We start from the raw sequence: 19999 nt of genomic DNA, 5'->3' as shown, positions 1-19999 counted from the left end.
TCATGACTGTGATATAACTACATTCAGAGTGTTGTACGATACGACCATTCTTCTTCCATAGTGGAAGCATCAGCGGCCGTCTGCAGCCGGCGGGCGAGAGAATCACCTGTGTATTAAAACAAACGATAGCAAGAGACAGCAGGGATTGGGCTGCTGCAGTATAATGACAAACACCACATGTTCCAATTGTTCTGTTCTCATTCTCGTCCTTATCATTGCCATAGTCTTCGTCTTTCTTCCACGCAAGGCGGCTGGCGCGCAATCATAAAAGCACTTTTTATTCTCACTGCTACTCCCAACCAATCTGCTACTACGTCGCCTCGATGGGCCGTCCCTTCTTATCCACTCTCTGATCCCTCGGATCAAATCCACCATTACCCCACGTGGCCCATTCAGGGGTCGGCGGCCCCATATAATCCTCGGGTGTGAAGTCCCCATCGGGGCCCTTCTCCTCCAGCAGCTGGAAGAACTTGTCATAGTCAATCAGCGTATGCCACTTCCCGTCGACCTTAAACCGCTCGCTCGCGAGCAGGATGCAGCAGCTGTGCGCGTGCTCTGCTGCAATGCCGTACTGGAGGCCCCGCTTCCGGAGCGCCCCCTCCAGCGCCGTGACAAAGTCGCACACCTCCTGGTAAAACGGCACGTTGGCCATGGTCAGGCCGGCGCTACTCGATGTCGACGTGCCGCAGTACGTGACGCCCTTGACTTCAACAAAGCAGGGTAGCCCCCTCTCGACCAGGTCCGCGTACCCCTCGACCTCATCCTCGACATTGAACCCTTTGACCAGCGTCAGACGGAAGACGGTGCGCTGCTGGAAGCGGCGCTCGCGGAGTATGTCGAGGCAGCGTTGGAAGCGTTCCCAAAAGTCGCGGTGCAAGGGGCGGTCGATGCGGCGGAGCGACTCGCGGTTCGAGGCGTCGATGCTAACGTAGAGCTGCGTGACGTGCTGCAGCGCGGCGAGCTGGTCCGGGTGCTGCGCGTTGCAGACAAGGAAAGACGAGATGCGCTCGCCGTGCAGCATGCATAGAAACTCGTTGATGTGCGGATAGAAGATGGGCTCGCCGACGAGGGAGAGGGCGCAGTGCCGGATACGCATCGCCTCGGCGAAACGCTCGGCTCGGACTCCCGGGACACCGCGCATCATCTTGATCTTCTTGTAGTGATTCTCCCTGACGCCGTCGAAGATGAGCTGCGGAGGGTCGACGACCCACCGCCATGTCGTGCCGACCGGGTTGGTGCCGTGGCGCCAGCAAAAGACGCACTTGTTGGAGCAGGAAAGCGAAGGGGTAGTTTCCATGCACTGGTGGGAGTTGATGCCGTAGAAAGAAAACTTGTAGCAGGAACCCCGGCCGCGGAGAGCCGATTTGGTCCAACGGCAGATTTTGACCCCTGAGTGCGAACCGACTATCGAGTAGCCCTGCTTGGTTAGGGCTCCGTAGGTCGGCGAGTTTTTCGGCACCATTTCCTTGACCACAGCCGTCGCCGTTTTCCTGGCCTTCGGTTTGCCTTCTGACGTAAAATCGATGGCCAGCGGCGCCGCGGGTTTCTGACTGTTGGGACCATCCGGCCGTGGGAGCTCCATGAGCCTGCCAATATCCTCCACATCCTCTAGACCGCCAGAGGTCCGTCCTTTCGTAATTTTGGAGCTTGTGGCCTCCTCGAACAGCACCTCCCCGTCATCCTCCGCCTCCTCTTCATCGTCGCTTTCCAGCGCATCTCCTGAGCCAGGCACACCCTCCCCTAAACTTCCAGTCTGCCCCAGCTGCTTGAGCACATCCAGTAACCCGACTTGCCACTCGGCCAACCTCTCCTCGCCATCGCCTTTCCAATCCCCCATGCCCAGCGGATACGCACGCTTCCGCCCGCTCAACTTAGCCATCCACTTATCGACCTCCTTGGCCTGGAAACAGAATCCTTCCTCCTCAGTCGGCCATCCCTCCCTGTCGCCGAAACCGAACACAGAGTACCCCAAAATTGGGGCGAGAGGGGACGTATCGATACGAAAATCGTGGTGGGTTTCTTTGAGGTGCTCGAGGAAGTTGTCGTTTATGCTATCGATGTTGTAGCTGGGGATGACAAAGAGGTAAAACAAATCCGTCGGCTCGCTCTCGCTCTCGGTCTTTGGCGGCGTAATGAAGTACTCGTCGTAATCAACTTCGGCTAGGTCCATCACTCGCGGTTCTAGGAAAGTACGGCCGGATTTGTTCTCGGGGGAGCATTCCAGAGCATCCCCTAACGTCTGCGCAAAGGTATGCGTGATCTTCTCTGAGCTTCCTGTCAAGGAGGAGTAGAATATGAAGAGCTGAATCTTGCGTGTTTCAGTCCCTGTTTCTCCGCTGCCGCCGCGCGGTTTCCTGCCTGCCTCGCCTTTTATCCTCCTCGGTGCACGCTTTGTCCTCCCATTCTTTCCGTCTCCATCAGCTGTGAGTCCTGAAGATCCTTCCGAGTCATCCTCCGTGGTCTTGTACATGAGCTCGGTTTTCTCATCCTTGGCAATGGCGATCCCATCCTGGCCAGAAGCCTTTTCGTAAATCTTGGGAAGCACCAACAGCTCCTGTCTCTTCTCGGTCGAATGAAGGTATATGCGCAGCAAGCTGAGAAGGAATAGGGCCAACATTATGATAGGAATACGGTGCTGGTGCCACAGTTCGATAGCGTCTACCGTTCAGTTTGTCAGCCTCGCTAGCGCATTGCTTGACTGACAGGAGACGTACAATCCATGATCTCCAACATGACGGAAGGCAGCACACCTCGGACGTCGGGGAACATGGCGGCTTGCTGTTCCCCGGCCGGATGGGGTATATGCGGCCACAAGTTATCCATCCTCTGCTCGAAAACCCTGACGGAATAGGTTGGCGCTTGTTCTCGAAGATTTGGCGGGGATGGGACCCAAAAAAAAACCTGTGCCCCGCATTGAAGTTGTGTTAAGCTCCAGGCGGCCGCGCGCTTAATTTAATCGCTACGGTCCCTGTATCCACACCTGAATCAGGGTCCCGTGGTACAGTACCGTCGTAGTGGAGTGTGGTTCGCACAACCCGCAGCCACAGTGGAGCAGAAACCCCAAGTTTGCTTCATTCAATCACCTCATTCCAAAGGAAACCGGGCCGTCTCACAAATGGTAAGTATCTCTAGCAGAACATCGAATTCTAACAATGACGGGGAGATTCTGCGCACCCGGCCTCCTGACGATATGGTACGCACTCTTTGCGCTCGAGGAGAATTTTCTTCTAGCGAACGGCTATGTCATCGCCCTAGTGAACGATGCTCTCGGGCGCGAGCTACCTTTTTCGAAATGTAGCTTTAATCCCAAATTGGCCCAGCATGTCCGGGGGGTATTCTGGGATCCAACTGTGGCTCAACCAGCGCAATGAATGCCCAACACAGCAACCCAGCGATCACCAAACTGCCCATCATCGGCATAAGATTATGTACCGGAGACATTGCGGCCCCGGCGCTGAACGGAAATAGTGCCTTGGAGGGATCGGCCTCTTTGTCCATCCAAGTGCTCGTGGACATCAGAACCGCTGACACGGCCGTGCGTTCTAGTCCAGAACTGAACCTACTGAGCCACATCCCAACCTTTTCAACACTCACCTCCCTCAGTCGCTTCTCCCCAGATTGTCCGGCATACACCCGTAGCGATCAGTAGTTGATGACTCTAGCCAACCACCCTAGTGAAAGAAGCGAGACTGTAATCACGAACCCACGACTGAAAGTGCGTCGATCAGGAGGGTGAGCAATGGAACGACGCTTGCTGTAATTGCGATCTATGTGCTAGGCAGATAAAGTCTATGCGTTCACTCCTCCGTCTCCATGTCTAATCCCAAATCTGCCACATCTTCATCCTTCTCCACATCTTCCTCCCCCGACGCCCCATCAACCCCAACCGCCCGACTAGACGACGCCACCACATCTGCAACCCCTGACCCCATAGCAGCGTCTCTAATCAAAGGTTCGTCCTCGTCCGACTTGGACGGCTCCCCTTCATCCTTCCGCCCAACAATCACATTCCCTGCGATCAGCATAGCTGCACCTACCCACCACAACGGGGGCAATGCCTCGGAAAAGATGACGACGCCGAGGATAGCAGTGAGCACAAAGTTGGAAGACGTATTCATAATGGACACCTGGGTCGTCGAGTTGCCCCGGGCGAGGGCCGTCGTGAAGAGGGTCCACATCTGGGTGAGAGAGTTAGACGTTGTAATCGTGATGAAAGTTGGGAAGTGGTGAAAAAGGGGTGGGATGACGGTCTGCGTCACTTGAGGGAGCCCATGGTGTTGGTTACGCGGAGCATGAGCTATGTAAGCGGCATTTGCATTGTCTAGGTAGTAGGTTTAACTGTAAGGGAACGCAAGCCCCGTAAGGCTGAAGAGATCTGGGGAGAGCTGCCGGCATTGAACCCGGGCCAACAGGCTTGCAGATTCCGGTGGGGTGATAAGGTGCGATAGTTGCGTCTACAATTCGTGCGATGAAAACCAGGGGGGGTGCAAGTGTACTGTGCAGGAACCAGACCAAAGGAGCGTGAGCGCAACTTACCACACCGTTGAATGTAAGATTCAGTCCAAAAAAAATCTGGTTCAATCGCCATGTCAGTCACGCTGTACGCAAAACCTCAACGATCCCTCACCCAGTACCCCCGGGAGGGAGCGCAGACGGTAAGGCGAAGTTAAGACTCACGCATCTCACAACGAACTCAACAACGCCCTCTATACTCTCTAATCCAAACACACGAGCGATAGCCAGCGAAAAGCTCGCCGTCAACTCCGTGGTCGTCCTATATCAGAGGTTGCGTTCCGTATCAGCGACCAACTCGCAAATTTCCCATTTGGGAATACCTCCAGAAGTACGAAACTCACAACTTAGCGAAAACGCCATTGAAAGCGGCACACGCCCCGCTAGCCAGCGCAAACACGATCCACTGGTTTCGCCGCGTCCAGCTCACTGAAGCCGCGGGTTCATCCAACCTCGCATCGCCGGCGCGGTCCAGCAACGGCAGCTCTTCGTCTGACCGGCTCATCGCATCTGTATCGGGGTCCTCGGCACGTCCAGCTGACCCGGGAACGACTCTCTTCTTCAATTTCAACGAAGCAAATGAAGATGATGAAGAAGATCCGGGGTAGGATGATGACGGAGTAGCTGTAGGTGCCTGACCGCGGCGACTGGCTGGGTTTTGTGTTGTGGTTGTTGCTGGCATTGTTGGAGATCTCAGAGCCGTGTGGCGGGGATTATAACAAGGAAGGGACCAGCCGTCCGGGCGGGCCCGGATGGGTGTGGTTTGGGTGGGTTTGAGAGCGGCTTTGGACCTCCAAAAGAAGAATGGGGGTCTCCGTCCACAAGGAACTCCTGCCCTATGTTTGGCCGCAACGCGGTAAAAGGCTGAGTGTTACGCGAGGCGTACGTGTCCCCCTTGTCTTGGGTTTCGAGTCATGCGGCCCAGGGGCGAAGACAAAATGGCAGGTTGTGCGTGTGTTAATTGTTAGCGACAATATGTAAAACGCAAAACTGAAGATCCCAACAACAGGGCACTGGAGAAGCGCGTGTTGAATCTTGCAAATGGGATTCGAGGGATGCGTGCATGGGCAATTCTGTTCTCCATTCTTCCTATGCAGGGGCGACGGGGGTGGCAGGGGTACCTTCTGCGTGATACTCCGCATCCCGATTCTGTCTATTTTCGGGCTAAATGCACATCCCACTTGGCTACAGAGCTGTCTTGGACAATACAGCTCCACTGTATAAGAGTTGTAGTGATAGCTGTTTGCTACTACGGTTTCTTTTTGATACACAGGAGATTCCCCATTCCTTCTTTCAAAGCACGCAGAGGGACAGCTCAAGCGTGTGGGTCCAGCCAGAATCTCCTTGCTGTGCACCAGGAGAGAACGTCCAATTTGCATGCCGTAGTGTATTGAGTATCCATGCTCAACCCGTATGTTGGCAAGTACCCTTCCTGAACCCTCATGTCATCCGAGTCCCTAACGCCGCCCTAAGGCTGTCCCACGCTATCATTCTTTCGTAGTGCCAAACGCCAGTTCCGATCTATGCTCATAGGTCAAAACGATTTGGGATCATGATTCCCGTCGTGAAAATTGTCGAAACTATCGCTTTCGGCTTGTACCCTCGAAGTACGCGCGTCCACCGACCTACTTATCTTCTGACCGCTTCGCGCTGCAGCTAACGATCTTGACCTTGTCCGCTTGGATCGTCTGCCCACCGTTGTCCAACTTGAAGGTGACGTTGCGGATCAGAAACGTCCAAACTTCATCACAGAAGCGGTACGTGTCGAGTGAGCCCTGTTTTGTCGAGCAGGTGCAGCCCCGCGTCAGCCTTGCGTAGTCCATGAAAGCACACAAAATGATACAAGTATATCCGGCGGCGAACAGCCGCCGCAACCCGCCTCAGCCCTAGGGATTCGGAGAGGGTAATCACCTTGAACGTCAATCGGGCCTTGACCTTCTCATTCAGCGTCTCGGCCATGATGCGGTCAAACTGCGTGAGGACCTTCATAGCGAGCTGCGGGTCGATGCGCTCGTCACCGATCAGTTCATCCAGCGCATCTGTCAGCGTTGTGCCGAGACTGTATGTGGGATGTCAGCCTAGGTGTCAGGGCACAACATGGGCAGCCGGAGTCGCAGCGAAGTGCGTCCGCAGAGAGCTTATTGGGAGCATCTACCTTCCATGACGATACAGATCGTAAAAGTTGGTAGAGCCGGCCGCCATTTTGCTTGAATTTCTCGCCGATTACTGGCGAGTTTGATGGCGATGGTGGTTGGAAAGCGGCAAAGGAACCGGGCCGTTGGATGTAGGGAAGTTGCCGCTAGCCGGGGCGGGGCGGATATTTATTGTCACGTGACCGCTCAGCGCTCAGCCTTGGCGGTTGGTGGCACTGCCGGTTCCGCCGTTGGTTGGAGCGCTCGGGGAACCTAGAAGCTTTGGAGAGCGACAACCTGCTCGGCGACAGCTTCAACAACACAACACGAACCACGCCAGGCCAGGACCGATTGCAGCGTGACATCTTGCAACATGAGCCTAAAGTACGGGGTCAGTGGGATAGGATCGACCCTGGCGGTCGTAGGAGCTTGTGAGTTGCAATTGCCCGGACCAAGTTGGATCAATCCCAGGATGTTGCTAGCTAACCCGATCGCCTCCTCAGACATGCTCTTCACGGGCAGCGGTGAATCCTTTAATGTATGACAGCTCCGCCTATTGAAGCGGTTTCTACACCCCGCCCCATACGATGCAGCGACGCTTACACAAGGGATACCTAGGTCGGCGCCTTCCTCGAATCCGTCTCGCCCTACGCGTGGGCAGACCTGGGCATCGCGCTCTGTATCGGCCTTTCAGTAGTTGGCGCAGCATGGTATGGCTTTCCCGGCCCTCCTCCTGTCTCCGGTTCTCATGGTGACCTCTAATTTGATACAGGGGCATTTTCATCACGGGCTCATCCATCCTCGGCGGCGGCGTCAAGGCTCCCCGCATCCGAACCAAGAACTTGATTTCCATCATCTTCTGCGAAGTCGTCGCCATCTACGGCGTTATCATGTCGATCGTCTTCTCGGCAAAACTGAGCCTGGTCCAAGGCGAAGCTGCCTTTTCGGCCGATAGCTACTTCACCGGCTACGCACTCTTCTGGGCGGGCATCACGGTCGGCATGTGCAACCTGGTGTGCGGTGTGGCAGTCGGTATCAATGGGAGTGGCGCAGCACTGGCAGATGCTGCAGATCCATCGCTGTATGTTCCTTGGCCGTGCCGTTGAGGAGGAAAACAAAGATACTGACAAGACCGCACAGCTTCGTCAAGATTCTGGTCATCGAGATCTTCAGCTCAGTCTTAGGCCTGTTCGGCCTTATCGTCGGTCTCCTCATCTCCACCAAGGCACCCGACTTTGACACCGAATAAGGGTTTCCTCCCTCACATCATTACTCACCCACGCATCTATGACCCCATCATCAAGAGTTCAGACGACGACGACGGCGAGCGTTGTCTGTGTAGCTTTCATTGTCACCGGCGTTTTGGGAAGAAGGGGCAGGGACGGTCAATGGGCATTGTCAGCATCATATCTCCAAGTGTAGAAAGCTCAAGTGTACAGAAAGAGGTTCGTCAACGTTGTATATTGTCCGATTTGCTCATTTATCGTTTTTTTTGATCACGCACCACTTCGTATGTTTCCCATCAGCAGTGCCTCCACCTTTGCCCCTTTGCGCAGCGGCTCTGGCCCGCTCGGCATACACAGCAGAGCGTTGGCCCCTTTCAAGCTGCCGACCCGCGAGCTCCTCTGGCCTCCGGTGCTCGCAGCATATAATGTCCCGCCACTGCCAACAGATACAATAGCCCGATGATACTCAGGCCGGGATTTGTCTAGATGGAAGTCGTGGGACAGGGTTACGGGCACCTTCGTCAAGCCTGGCGAGGCAATGCCCGACATTTTATGCAGCGACGGGAGCACAAACAAGTGGAAGGTCACTAGCGCCGAGGCTGGGTTGCCAGGCAGCGAAAAGACGGCCTTCTCAACCCGTTCGCCGGCGTTGTTCTTCACCGGCACCGTCGCGAACGTCGTCGGCTTGCCAGGCTTCATAGCCACTCGCCCAAAATGTATCGTCCCACCCAGCGCCCGCTCGATCGTCGGCTTCAACAAATCCAGCTCCCCCATCGATACTCCGCCAGTAGTGATCACCAAGTCCACCCTGCGCAACGCATCCCTCAACGTCTCCTCCAGCGACCCGGCCTTATCACTGGCAATTCCCAGGTCCACAACCTCATAGCCCGCCTCCCTCGCCGCGGAAATCAGAGTCGGCCGGTTTGTGTCCCGGACCTCCCCGTACCTCAACTCCCCCTTGTCGTGCTCCACGATCTCATCCCCCGTAGACAGCACCCCGACCACCGGCCGCTTGTACACTTCCACCTCGGCCACCCCGACGGAAGCCAACAACCCAATCTCCCCTCCCACAGCAGACACTTGCTCCCCCTTTTGCAGGATGACCTCCCCCTGCCTGATATCACTCCCCACCTCCCTCACGTTCTCCCCCTCCTTGACCCCCTCCGCCAAGATCTCCACCTCCTTCTCCTCCGCTCCATCCTCCGTCTTGGCCACCAACACCGTATCCTCCACCATAATCACCGACGTCGCCCCCGGTGGTAGCGGCGCCCCCGTCGTGATGCGCGCGATCTCGCCCTCCCTTAGCAGCCCCTTTCCCCCTTCCTCCTCTTGGTCCCCGGCCGCCGGCGCGGCGTGGCTGACCCCGACGACGGGGTATACCCCCCGCATGTCCCCGCTGGCAGGCACGACGACTGCGTAGCCGTCGACTATGCTCGCGCGGAAGGCGGGGACACTCTCGGCGGCACGGACGTCGGCTGCTAGGACGGAGCCGACGAGGGTTGGCGAGACCTTGGCGAGGGTGGTTGTGGGGGTCGGGGTGTACTGCGCGATGAGGGATAGGGCGTCGGTGACGGAGAGCATGGGGTAGGGCGACTCGCGGTGGCGGCGGCTCGGGCCGAGGGAGGGGTCGTTGGATTTGGGGTTGGTGTTGGGGTTGGTGTGCCGGACTAGCGGGCCGTGGCCATGGGTGTGGGAGTGGGTGTGGTGGTGATGATGATGATGATGATGATGGTGATCGTGGTCGTGGGGTTTCTGGGCTGCAGGGCCGATCCCGGCTTCTTGCTCTAGCTTCCTCACGCCGCCCGAGTGGAGAGCTCTGGAATCGGCGCCCGCGGCTTGGAGACAGGCATGGGGTAGCGTCTTGATCACCGCTTGCAGGTTCTCCCTTGCTCCCTTAGGCGAACCAGGCAGCGTGATGATGACAGTCTGGTTCCTGACCCCTGCCACGGGGCGTGACATCATAGCGAAGGGGGTAACCGCAAGTGAAGCCGCCAGCATGCCGTGGACGAGGCCCGGTGCCTGCTTATGAAGGAGTGGAGAAACGGCTTCGGGGGTGTGGTCGGCAACGGCGAAACCGGTGCCGCCTGTTGTGATGACGAGGTTGACAGGGTCGGAGTTGTCTGTCCAGAGCATGATCTGGCGTTGAATCTGTGTTGCAGCATCGCTTACAATGTGAGACTCAGCGACAACCCAGCCGCCGCCGCCGTCTTTTTCAAAGACATCTCGAAGAGTGGCCTCGGCAGCATCTGTCGATGGATCTTTGGCGGCCGTTGTCGAGACGACAAGGATAGCCGCCTTTAGGGGGGTTGACATTGTGGGTATAATGGTTCGCTCTGTGTTGAATGAGAGTATGTCTAGCAGCGGCCCCTGATTGCAAACGACATGTTAACAGAGAGTTGCGGTGTTGACAAAAAACCCTGGATGACAAACTTGATGGTGGCTTCTCCGGGTTACCGCAGGGAAGCTCCCCACTTGCCCGATAAGCAGCAAAGTCACCCCACTTCGGGCTCTCGCAAATGTGGGCAGGCCAGTGCACCCGGATGAACCGAATGGGCCACCAGGGCTCAAGGCCGGCCTCTACCGGGGCATCTCCGCCCGGACCGCGGAGATGGCATGCCGGCCCAGCCTCCACCGATCAATGCCGCGGATTCAGTATACAAGCATCCCGGGGTAAATTGAGAATTGGCAGACACTCAAGCGACGTCATGGAAAAGGCCCACCAGTATCACCAGACCTACACAACCACCCCGCCTGAACGAATTATTAGTCTTTACAGCTTAAAAAGCTGTTATAGTTAACAGTTGCAAGGTAATCCGAGTCCCTATCAAAGATATCAATCGGACAAAAAGCCTGTAAGAATTTTACGGGCTTATCATTTCCTTCTACTTCCTCTCCGCGCTGCTCTCTATGCAGCTCAAAATGCTACGGCGACGGCATATCCAATGATCCTCCCAGGATCAATTCTGTTTCAGGTGCCGCGAGTATCGTCGGCTTACTCAGTTTCGGCTCCCCCAAAACGTGTCGCTTTATACGATCTGTGTACATTGCTCCCGTACTGCGTCCCGACGTCGGGCTATAACACCCGTGGAAGCGGCCGTAACGTTCCGTTCGCAGCCCCTTGCTATCGGTGAGCCTTTTGATTGACTCCCTTTGACGGGTGCTGAGTCTGTTCCGGTCTATGACCTCAGCCCTCTCAAACAATCGACTGTGCCGGATGTAGTGCTCTTTACTAATCAAACGAGTGTCTTGCAGTACGTCTTGTTTCTCGTCGAAATATTCTAACAGGCCTGTAGAACTCGAGACCTGCGGACCCGAAGCCTGGGTCCTGTTGCTTACACAAATAATACGTGTGTAGGAGCCAGAAGCAAGAACTCCGGTAGCCAGCAAAGCGAGAAGGTTTAGACGGATACTGACTTGGGGTGGAGGCTTGTTTCAAGTCCTTTATTTTAACGGTGATGCCTCCTGGTGCCTACCACTAACAACCATTGTCCATTCATGAAGGCTCTCCTGTAAGGGCTTAACGGTTCTGCACAGCGCATTCTCGAAGTTCCGCGCGATCTGGAAGTATCCTACATTGTATGCGCTGGCCACTGCATATGGAGTTGCCTTGGATCTACCATGCATCCACCCCGAACCCTTCCAACTCTGTCTGCCAGACATATAAAGGACATACGGTCTAATCTCCTGATTTCCGTCGAGAATGATACATGAAGTTATTTGTAAGCAGGATTAAAGCGGATGGGGACACAGAGCCATGAGATGTGTTCACGACGCATCCAAGGTAAACGGTCAGCGGAAAGTGCACGGGCTTCGATTGGAGGGCTTACACCGAGGCTGTCAGTTCGTCTTGGCTTCACCTTTCTCAAGGCTACTGGACCCCAGCACCGCGATGAGGTGCGAACTGTTCGCTGGGGGGACGTCTGTTGAAGACGTCCCCACCGCCCTGTTCGGTCAGGCGGTGGAGGGTTCCCCTGCGGGAACCCCTAGCCTGAGGCGGACCTCAAGCTACATCAGGATCCTTAGGATCCTGGGGGGAGTGTGCTCTCGTGTCACGGTCTGACGGCCCGCTATTGAGACTATCGTTCGACAGGTCACCGAGGCGACGCACAGTCTCGAGATTCATGTCTGCAACCAAGGTGATGCCATCCATCATCGCTTCCAGAAACATGTTGGACGTCTGCTGTTCAGCTAGAATCGAGGACAGAAGCTCGGCAATATCCTGGTGCCCATCTATGGGCTCCTCTGCACGAGGGCGAAAGCGACGGACAATATGGGGCACGATGCTAACAAAAAGTGCCAAGATCCATGTGGATGCTCCTACGAACACCCACACTCTATCTGACGAGCTGAAGAAGTCCATTATGCGGAATGTCAGAAACAAAGGAGCTGGAAACTTGAAGAAAAAGAGGAGAGGAGAGCAGACGCTCAATCGAGATTAAATGTTGGCGGAGGGTGTCCTCCTAAGAGGGCAGCAACTTCCTCTGTCCCGCTTGAAGTCGGAAGGTGGGACTCATGCTCGACGAGTTAAACTTGGAGGTTTGGGGAGCTGGATGGGAAGGTAGGGCCGACCAGCTAGTTCGGAGTACAGGAACAGGTATGTCGCTCGGGAGACAGTTAAGGTTTACGAAACCCTCGAGCGCAGGTTTCCAACGTTCATGAACATGACCAGATACGACTGGTTTGATCCTCTACAGGCATGGAAAACAATCAACTCAACACATACTGTAAAATTGTAAAGTTGCAAGAGACTGCAGTCCAGCCGGCAACTGCCAACAGAGAAACATTCCTGTTCCATTCCACTATCTTAGTTGGGTTACTTGTCTGTAGGCTCTCTGGGACGGGCGTCACGAGCCAGCCCCTGCCTGCCGGTCCCGTCCGCTTAGGCCTTCGGCGTGGGAACGCTAGGACCCTGGCACCTGAATCGAACTAACGTAGCGCAGTTCTCTCGTCCTCCTATTCCCCTTTAGCTTCCTTTCCTGAACATGAATGACCTTTGATTCAGTCATTAGGCTTGGGGCTATCCAATCACATGCCAAGTTTAGGCAAGATACACAGCCGAGTTTCCGACATCCGCAGGTGCTGTTTCCTTTAACATCACGTTCCTGCCGACCTTGTTTTCCATTACCTCTGAACTCGGTGAAGGTTTTCAATTATGGGCCAGTCGAGTTCGCGCTACTTTCCGCACATCCGGCGGCACACTGCAGCTCCGCCATCGCTCCTTTTGCACCTGCCCATAGATATCCTCCTGCTGATAGCAGAACAGCTCCGCGAGGTCCCGGAATGCATTTTCGCTCTTGCGTTGACATGCAAGGCTTTACATATGCTACTCATCCCACGGGCACCGGTTCTTGGGCCACTGGCATGCGACTCCCTCCTACTTCTTCTCGAAAAAGACGCTGAAGTTGGCAGCCAGTACTACTTCTGCCCGATATGTCACAAGCTGCACGGCTTTTCTCTGTCATGCGGTCCCCAGGACTACGAACATACGATTTTCAACCGCGAACACCGATACTTACGCCCGTGTTATGACCACACATCTTTCTGGTTGGGAGTGGTACATTATGAAGTGGGCTATCATCACGCACGTCTTGTGATGAACCGCCATTTTTACGGTGTGCCTCGCGGCTTACCTCTTCGTAATCTGAACGCGGCCTCTGTGCATGGCGTGGCCGCCTGCCACTGGAAGCAGAGCTGGTCTGCTAGAATCATCGATAACGAGCTGCTCCTCTGCTGCACGCACACAATTAACAGTTATGGCATGTCTGACCGTGCGCTCCGATCTACCATCGACAAGGGATATACATATTTTATCTGCAAGCATCTTGATTCGAGCAGTGGAATCGCTGCTCTCAAGATGCCCAGACCATCGCCCTGCGAGGCCGAGGAACTGTTCTCCGAGTGTCGAGACGTCATCGGATCGTGCGTCCTGTGTCTCACCGACCACTGCACAACCATCGAGCAGAAGAGGGCTCCGAAAGGAGCATTGCTGGGGTTATTGGGCCGACATCGGCGTGCGAGTACGGTTTGGATCATCACAATCGTCGCCTATTATCAACTTGGGAGTTGTCGCTCTCCCTTTGATTGGCATTGGAGATCCATCACAGGTGTTGCCGGACTACGCCTGGGAAATTGGAGGGTTGATAGGGGCTACCCACCCGGCGTGGTAAGAGACAAATGGTTAGCGTCACGGACCAGCAGAGATTAGAAGACATGCGATCGGCAGTGTGAAGATGCCGACGCGTAAGTCAACAGCGCTGTTGAATTGATACGCAGCAATACGTACGACGTCCCCTCAACCACTCATGGATCCAACGGCATGGACCCATTTGAGTCAAGGAAGCTGAGAAGGGGGGGTTTCCACATCATCAACGCGGCGAATGAACGATCTCAGAGCGTCTGTTCCCAGCCGCACCGCCAACGAGGAAAGCTACACGACACTAAAGCAGCAGAATGGGCGTTTCACCCGTGGACGTTGTCTCCGCCCTAGTAGGGGGCGGCGCTTATCCACATCATGAAGCGGCTCAGCAGGATGGTTTTCTGTCTCTAGAGAAGGTGGATACGACGAAGGTGCTCGAGTCATACGGCAAGGACAGCAGAATGGCGGCGGCAGACGAATTTCAGGGTGAATGTTACGTTTCCTCCTTAACAGCTATTGCCTCCTTTTCTCCTTTAGTGTAGTCTCAGGCGCTCAAACCTGCTGGGCACGGAGTACCGTTTGTACCTGCCCCACTTCGATAAACCAATCAAACCGCATAAGCAAGACTGATTTCCTTTGAAGGTCCTACCAGGTGACCCACACTCCATTCCCACGCAGCCACTACAGCCACCCGCCACACTTGACTAGCCGGAGGAACAAAGGCTGTGCGTCCGAGACTAGTCGTAGTCCCAAGTGTTTTGTAGCGTTGAAAGAAGTGGGGCGGGCAGCAGGATTGATTAAACTTCCTACAACGCTACAACAGCCTGCTTCGCAGACGGACCACCACGAGTGAAATATGGTGCGCCTCAAGGACCGCTATCTCCTCGTCAACATCGTCTACAGCGATATCCCAGCAGGTGAATCAAAGGGCTCCGTGCCCGACCTGCTGCTATACAACCAGCCGACGAGCGACGAGCTGAGACCACAGCTCCTGCTCAAGGGCATCCGCAGTGAGGTGGCGTCCCTCTTTGGTGACTGCGGCTCTGGCGCCGTGGACCGCAGCCTTCAAGGTAAAGCAAACTGAAAATTTTGTCATTACACGCTAGACACTAAGGCGCCGTCGTAGTCAAATACCTCTCGACGGCAACGTCGACTTTCATCCTGCGGGTATCGCGGGCTCATTATCGCCTTGTCTGGGCAGCCCTCTCGTTCATGAACCGTGTCCCCATCAAGAAAGGGCGACCGTGCATCTTCCGAGTGGTGCGTGTTAGCGGCACCGTCCGCAAGGTTGAGGAAGAAGCGGTGCGGCGCGCCAAGCTCCTCGTCCTCGCAGCAAAGGACGAGATGGCCGGCAAGGGCTCGTCGGGTGCCCTGGGTGCGCTCCTGCGGAGCGACGGCCCGTCCCGCAGCATATCGATGCTGGGGACCCATGCCGAGTCCGAGTCGGAGCCGGAGCCGGGTGATGGCAAAGACTCAAATGACGGATGATGATTTAACGCCGCTCACTTCTTCTTGCGCGCTACCCGGATACCACTATCGGGTGTAGGATGTGACGGGCCATCTAAAGCATCACCACCGGCAGCTTCGGCGGCAGCTTGCGCCTGCGCCTCCCGAATCTTTTCCTGCTCCTCCTCCTCCTTCCTCTCCATCTCGTCATACACATCTTTATTGTCGATCCACCTGTCCTGGATGTCCTGGACGTCCAGCAACGACGACTCGTTCCTCATAGCCACCTGCCATATGGTGTCATTGGCTCCTTCGGCCCCCCCGAACACGTACCCTCCCGCCCGGTCTATCACGCGCAAGAGGTGCATCATGCTCTTTTTGTTCTCCACCGCCAGCACCTCAAAACTGACTAGCCCGAATCGCTCAATTAGGTCAGCTATGGCCTGGTTGAGCCGCGCAAACTTTTCGCTCCGAAGCGCCGGCGACTCGGCCGCGAGGGACGGCATGAGGTACGAGAGGTCTTGCACCTCGGTGTAAAAGTCGAGGTTGAATGGGAGCGGGTCGTACGAGGAGATCTTGTCGATCTTGGTCAGGACGTTGATGTGTGGGAGATCCATCTGCAGCATGGCGCGCAGAGCGAGGAGCAGGTTGGAGATGTAAAGGGACGGCTGCGTAAGGCAGAAGCAGTCAGATAGGTGAACCGCCACCAGCTGAATGCTAGTCAGCATCGACACATTGCAGCAGAGGGCGGGGCAAATCACATACCCTGTATCCCAGTTTCTGCAACCGATAGAAGATGTTGCGCAGGGACGTGTGGTGAGTGTACAGCTCTACCTGTCCGGGACAGTCAAATAAGATATAGTCCTCGCCCAGCTCCTTTAATCCATTCTCCAGCCACTCCATGTTGTGCTCCAGCTCCTCAAGCGCGTATAAGATGCCTCCATTCGGGCCTAGGCGGTCGTCTGACATGATTTCCTCTAGCGTGACAAGATTGCGAATGTCGAGGGCGCAAGAGTAATTGGTGCGGTCATTTGCAGGGTCCAGATTGACCACCGAGCATTGTCGCCCGATGGCGCCCATGAACTGGTGCACTTAAAAGAGACAGTCAGCTTTTACTCATCGAGACAGCATACTAAGAGCAGGACCAGGAAGCCGAACTCACTGCCATCGCAATAGGTGCTCTTCCCTGCGCCAGGGCTGCCGAGGATGAGCTGTCCGAACGGCATTTTGATTGACTATCATGCGTTATTGCGACTACTCTCTGTTTGAATGGGGAGTCTGTATCGTATCACTAGAATGCCGAGAACCGAGAACACGTTAGAAGTTCTTTCGAAGGTGTTCCAGAACCTTTGCAATCATGGTCTATCAGCCCTGGAGAATTGCCCCGCCAAGTTAACCAGCAGGGACAAAGCAGCAGGGACAAAGCCCCACAGGGACAGCAGGCAGCTCCAGGGTGGGGTTGACCCCCAAGCTGAAAATTCGGCGGTAAGCCATGGCAGAATGAACTCTTGTTTACCTCTCCCTGCGCTGCCCAGCTGTCTCGGAAGGCCGCTGAAGCTCCCCTCACCCTGCCGTTGAATCGTCTTCTACTTTCCCTTCCACAACACAATCGCTACGATCATGGCGCCAGGTACACATGTTTCCACTTAACAGTTAGTAAGCCTACTGGTACTAACCGAACTATCCAGCAACACAATTCGAGGTGGCGCAACCCCCCAACGACGCCGTCTCGGCCCTCGTCTTCGCACCCGACGCGCCGAGCCGGCTGCTGGTTTCGTCGTGGGACAAGAACGTTTACCTCTACGAGATTATGAACGGCACCGAGGAGGCGACCCTACTCAAGACCTTTGAGCACCGCGCGCCCGTACTCGATGTCTGCTTCGGCGCGAACCAGAACGAGGCCTTCACGGCAGGGATGGATCGCCAAGTCAAGAGGTCCGTTGTCCGCCAGCTCTGCATGCGCGAAAGCTGTGGAAGTAGCCTTGCTGATTGCATAACAACAGAATTGACCTCACAACCGGGGAACAAACCGTCCTGAGCAAGCACTCGGAGCCCGTCCGTTGCGTCGTCTACAGCGCCGAACACTGTAAGCGTACCCAGCCATCCACCCAGCCATCCACCCGTCTACTCAGTTCGCACAACTAACAATTCCAACCCAGCGATCCTCGTCTCCGCATCCTGGGACAGCACCTTGCACATTCACAACCCCACCAACCCCTCCCTTGAGCCCCTCACCATCCCCCTGCCCGGCAAACCGCACGCCCTAGCCGCGAGCCCCTCCAAAGTGGTCGTCGCCATGACCGCGCGCCTCGTCCACATCTACGACCTCCCGTCACTCTCCTCAACGCTCTCCCAGCAACAACAACAACAACAACAACAGCAACAGCAATCACAACAACAACCCCAGATTCAACCCTGGCAACAACGCGAATCCTCCCTCAAATTCCTCACCCGGTCGGTGGCCTGCATGCCCAACGACGCCGGGTACGCGACGTCGTCGATCGAGGGGCGCGTGGCGGTCGAGTGGTTCGAAGACACGGCCGAGTCGCAGGCGCGCAAGTACGCCTTCAAGTGCCACCGGCAGGCGGCGCCCGAGGAGGAGGGCGGCGGCGACGTCGTGTACCCGGTCAACGCGCTCGCCTTCCACCCCGTGTACGGCACCTTTGCGAGCGGCGGCGGCGACGGCACCGTGGCGCTGTGGGACGCCGAGGCCAAGCGCCGGATGCGGCAGTACCAGAAGTTCCCCGAGAGCGTCGCCGCCCTGGCCTTCTCCGGCGACGGCAAGTACCTCGCCATCGGCGTCTGCCCCGGTTTCGAGACGGGCATGGAGGATTATAGCGGCGCCGGCAGGACGAAGGTCTTTATAAGGGAGTTGGGGGAGACGGAAGCCAAGGGGAAGGGCGCCAAGTGAGCGCCCTTGAGTGTATTTACTTGTGCTGGTGGCAAAAGAGTTTGCGTAATTTGGCGTTGGGGACGGGAATCCTATGCTCATGTTCGTCTTGTTCCCTTTAGAGTTGCCGGGAGAAACTTGGGAATTTGTTCTGTGCCAGTGCAAGCCTCTAATCATCTGGTTTACTAACCGCGGATAGAAAGCTAAGAGTGCGTGAAAATGGAAGGGCATGTATGAGCAAGAGGTCCGCGGATGACAGTTCACGATCCGCTATTTGAAGGTCACATCCCATGTGTGTCTATTTTCTCCCCATGCCACTACAAAATGGACCCGGCAGTCAGCCCCCGCGCCAAATTGGAACGAATGCTACTACATCAGTTACTGCGTGCTGAATCTTCGGAAGACCCTTTCCGACGGTTGAGACGGATATTGCCGACCGGGCGACTCAAGGGGTACAGACTTTGCTCTGAGTTGACGCGGCGGAGTATCCGAGATGTGGGTAGGCCAACTGTCATGCCCTTCCTCTGGCGTATCCCGGTGCTCAGCGGTGCTCAAAGCATGTTGGGTTGAGGTTTCTCGTATGCAACCGCTCTTGTCGACAGTGTCTGTGCCATGGGGTCCGGCGTGAGTATTGTTAACGAAAGTGTCTTGTGAGAGGTTCTTCCTGGGAAGGATCCCCTTCGTCTGAGCGTCGGTTCCGGAATGCGATTTCTTGACGCGCAGCTCATCCATCTTGTGTGGTACAAACTTCGCTCTCGTGTTACCACTAATCTCTCTCAGCACGACATTGTTCATCTGGGTGCGCCGGGCTGCCGGTGGTGCCGGATGCGATGGAGGTCTAATGTCTTCATCGGTAGGCTTCGACTTCGAATGGCGAGACTTCTTCGTCTTGGGAACGGGTGCAAAGGAGTTGTCGTCCCGGTCTCTCCCCTGGAAGCTTCGCTTCTGGTTTACATGTGGCGCCGACTGTGTCAAGTCTAGGACTCCTATTGGAGGTCCCGCAACAAACTGCTTGCGGTTCCTGGTGAGGAGATTAACGCCGATAGGTTTGGCTTCACGGCCTGAGAAGCCGTCGCCTGGTCGGTACTGAGACGGAGGCGGTACCTTGATAGCGGCTTTCTTTACGATTTTGTAGCCTTTGGGTTGGATTTTGTCAAATATCAGAAACGGGCGCCTTCTGAGGCTCGTCCCCTGTCTGACCATCCGCCGCTCTTTTCTTGCGTCGTATTGTGAGGCTGCATTCGGGGTGTTGATGTATTCGTCGTTATCGTCTACAGTATTCATTTCCGAGTCTGCGGATTCCTCTGCGAAAGACGACGCTTGTGGGCTACCAAATGGCGACACTGGAGAAGTGACTGCAGAGTATGCGTGTTAATCAACTAGGTCCTGAAAGATTGGCAGCGGAGCGCTTGGGAACACACTCTCTTCGATGCTCACGACCGAAAAACTGCTTTCTGCCTCTGTTCTCCTCTCACTGCGGATATTTGTCCCATTATTGTCATCCCGGCTAGCATCTCCTTGGTCACCTTGAAGAGTCACCGGTAATTCCGTCAGTGCCCTCCACCGGTCTATCTCTTCACGGGTTTTCCCAAAGCTAGCACAGAATCTGTTAGATTCCGCGTCTGGGTCCAAAGGAGGTCGATTGATTGTTGGTTTG

The 19999-nt window shown here is 55.8% G+C and overlaps 9 protein-coding genes across 9 annotated transcripts; 3 read left to right on the top strand and 6 right to left on the bottom strand.

The window, feature by feature from the left end:
• Window positions 1-310: 310 nt before the first annotated feature.
• On the bottom strand, window positions 311-2769 carry YPO7 (Fe-S oxidoreductase; the record flags this gene model as incomplete). Its single annotated transcript, XM_071064740.1, has 2 exons — window positions 311-2658; window positions 2715-2769. The coding sequence occupies 2 exons, from the start codon at window positions 2767-2769 to the stop codon at window positions 311-313; spliced, it is 2403 nt and encodes an 800-aa protein (XP_070920841.1).
• A 1028-nt stretch (window positions 2770-3797) lies between these two features.
• Window positions 3798-5194, bottom strand: MFIFM68171_09320 (Transmembrane protein 42; the record flags this gene model as incomplete). Its single annotated transcript, XM_071064739.1, has 4 exons — window positions 3798-4178; window positions 4537-4572; window positions 4678-4774; window positions 4857-5194. 4 exons carry the CDS (start codon window positions 5192-5194, stop codon window positions 3798-3800), a joined length of 852 nt encoding a protein of 283 aa, XP_070920840.1.
• Window positions 5195-6137: 943 nt separating this feature from the next.
• toa2 (Transcription initiation factor IIA subunit 2) lies at window positions 6138-6714 on the bottom strand (the record flags this gene model as incomplete). The annotated part of the gene is made up of 3 exons (XM_071064738.1): window positions 6138-6287; window positions 6424-6571; window positions 6668-6714. The coding sequence occupies 3 exons, from the start codon at window positions 6712-6714 to the stop codon at window positions 6138-6140; spliced, it is 345 nt and encodes a 114-aa protein (XP_070920839.1).
• Window positions 6715-7017: 303 nt separating this feature from the next.
• vma16 (V-type proton ATPase subunit c'') lies at window positions 7018-7893 on the top strand (the record flags this gene model as incomplete). The annotated part of the gene is made up of 5 exons (XM_071064737.1): window positions 7018-7075; window positions 7148-7182; window positions 7263-7354; window positions 7417-7725; window positions 7785-7893. 5 exons carry the CDS (start codon window positions 7018-7020, stop codon window positions 7891-7893), a joined length of 603 nt encoding a protein of 200 aa, XP_070920838.1.
• Window positions 7894-8140: 247 nt separating this feature from the next.
• On the bottom strand, window positions 8141-10183 carry MFIFM68171_09317 (uncharacterized protein; the record flags this gene model as incomplete). Its single annotated transcript, XM_071064736.1, has 1 exon — window positions 8141-10183. The coding sequence occupies one exon, from the start codon at window positions 10181-10183 to the stop codon at window positions 8141-8143; it is 2043 nt and encodes a 680-aa protein (XP_070920837.1).
• A 4679-nt stretch (window positions 10184-14862) lies between these two features.
• Window positions 14863-15494, top strand: POP5 (RNA-binding protein pop5; the record flags this gene model as incomplete). The annotated part of the gene is made up of 2 exons (XM_071064735.1): window positions 14863-15076; window positions 15133-15494. The coding sequence occupies 2 exons, from the start codon at window positions 14863-14865 to the stop codon at window positions 15492-15494; spliced, it is 576 nt and encodes a 191-aa protein (XP_070920836.1).
• Window positions 15495-15508: 14 nt separating this feature from the next.
• MFIFM68171_09315 (uncharacterized protein) lies at window positions 15509-16678 on the bottom strand (the record flags this gene model as incomplete). The annotated part of the gene is made up of 3 exons (XM_071064734.1): window positions 15509-16162; window positions 16218-16543; window positions 16615-16678. 3 exons carry the CDS (start codon window positions 16676-16678, stop codon window positions 15509-15511), a joined length of 1044 nt encoding a protein of 347 aa, XP_070920835.1.
• A 394-nt stretch (window positions 16679-17072) lies between these two features.
• On the top strand, window positions 17073-18363 carry BUB3 (mitotic spindle checkpoint protein Bub3; the record flags this gene model as incomplete). The annotated part of the gene is made up of 4 exons (XM_071064733.1): window positions 17073-17082; window positions 17141-17387; window positions 17456-17538; window positions 17612-18363. 4 exons carry the CDS (start codon window positions 17073-17075, stop codon window positions 18361-18363), a joined length of 1092 nt encoding a protein of 363 aa, XP_070920834.1.
• A 357-nt stretch (window positions 18364-18720) lies between these two features.
• Window positions 18721-19626, bottom strand: MFIFM68171_09313 (uncharacterized protein; the record flags this gene model as incomplete). The annotated part of the gene is made up of 1 exon (XM_071064732.1): window positions 18721-19626. The coding sequence occupies one exon, from the start codon at window positions 19624-19626 to the stop codon at window positions 18721-18723; it is 906 nt and encodes a 301-aa protein (XP_070920833.1).
• Between the last annotated feature and the right edge of the window lie 373 nt (window positions 19627-19999).

This window comes from Madurella fahalii (genome assembly GCF_045866475.1).
Source record: "Madurella fahalii IFM 68171 DNA, scaffold_5, whole genome shotgun sequence".
Classification (NCBI taxonomy): domain Eukaryota; kingdom Fungi; phylum Ascomycota; class Sordariomycetes; order Sordariales; genus Madurella; species Madurella fahalii.
Note: the sequence above shows the minus strand (reverse complement) of the source record. Positions and strands in the feature narration are given on the sequence as shown.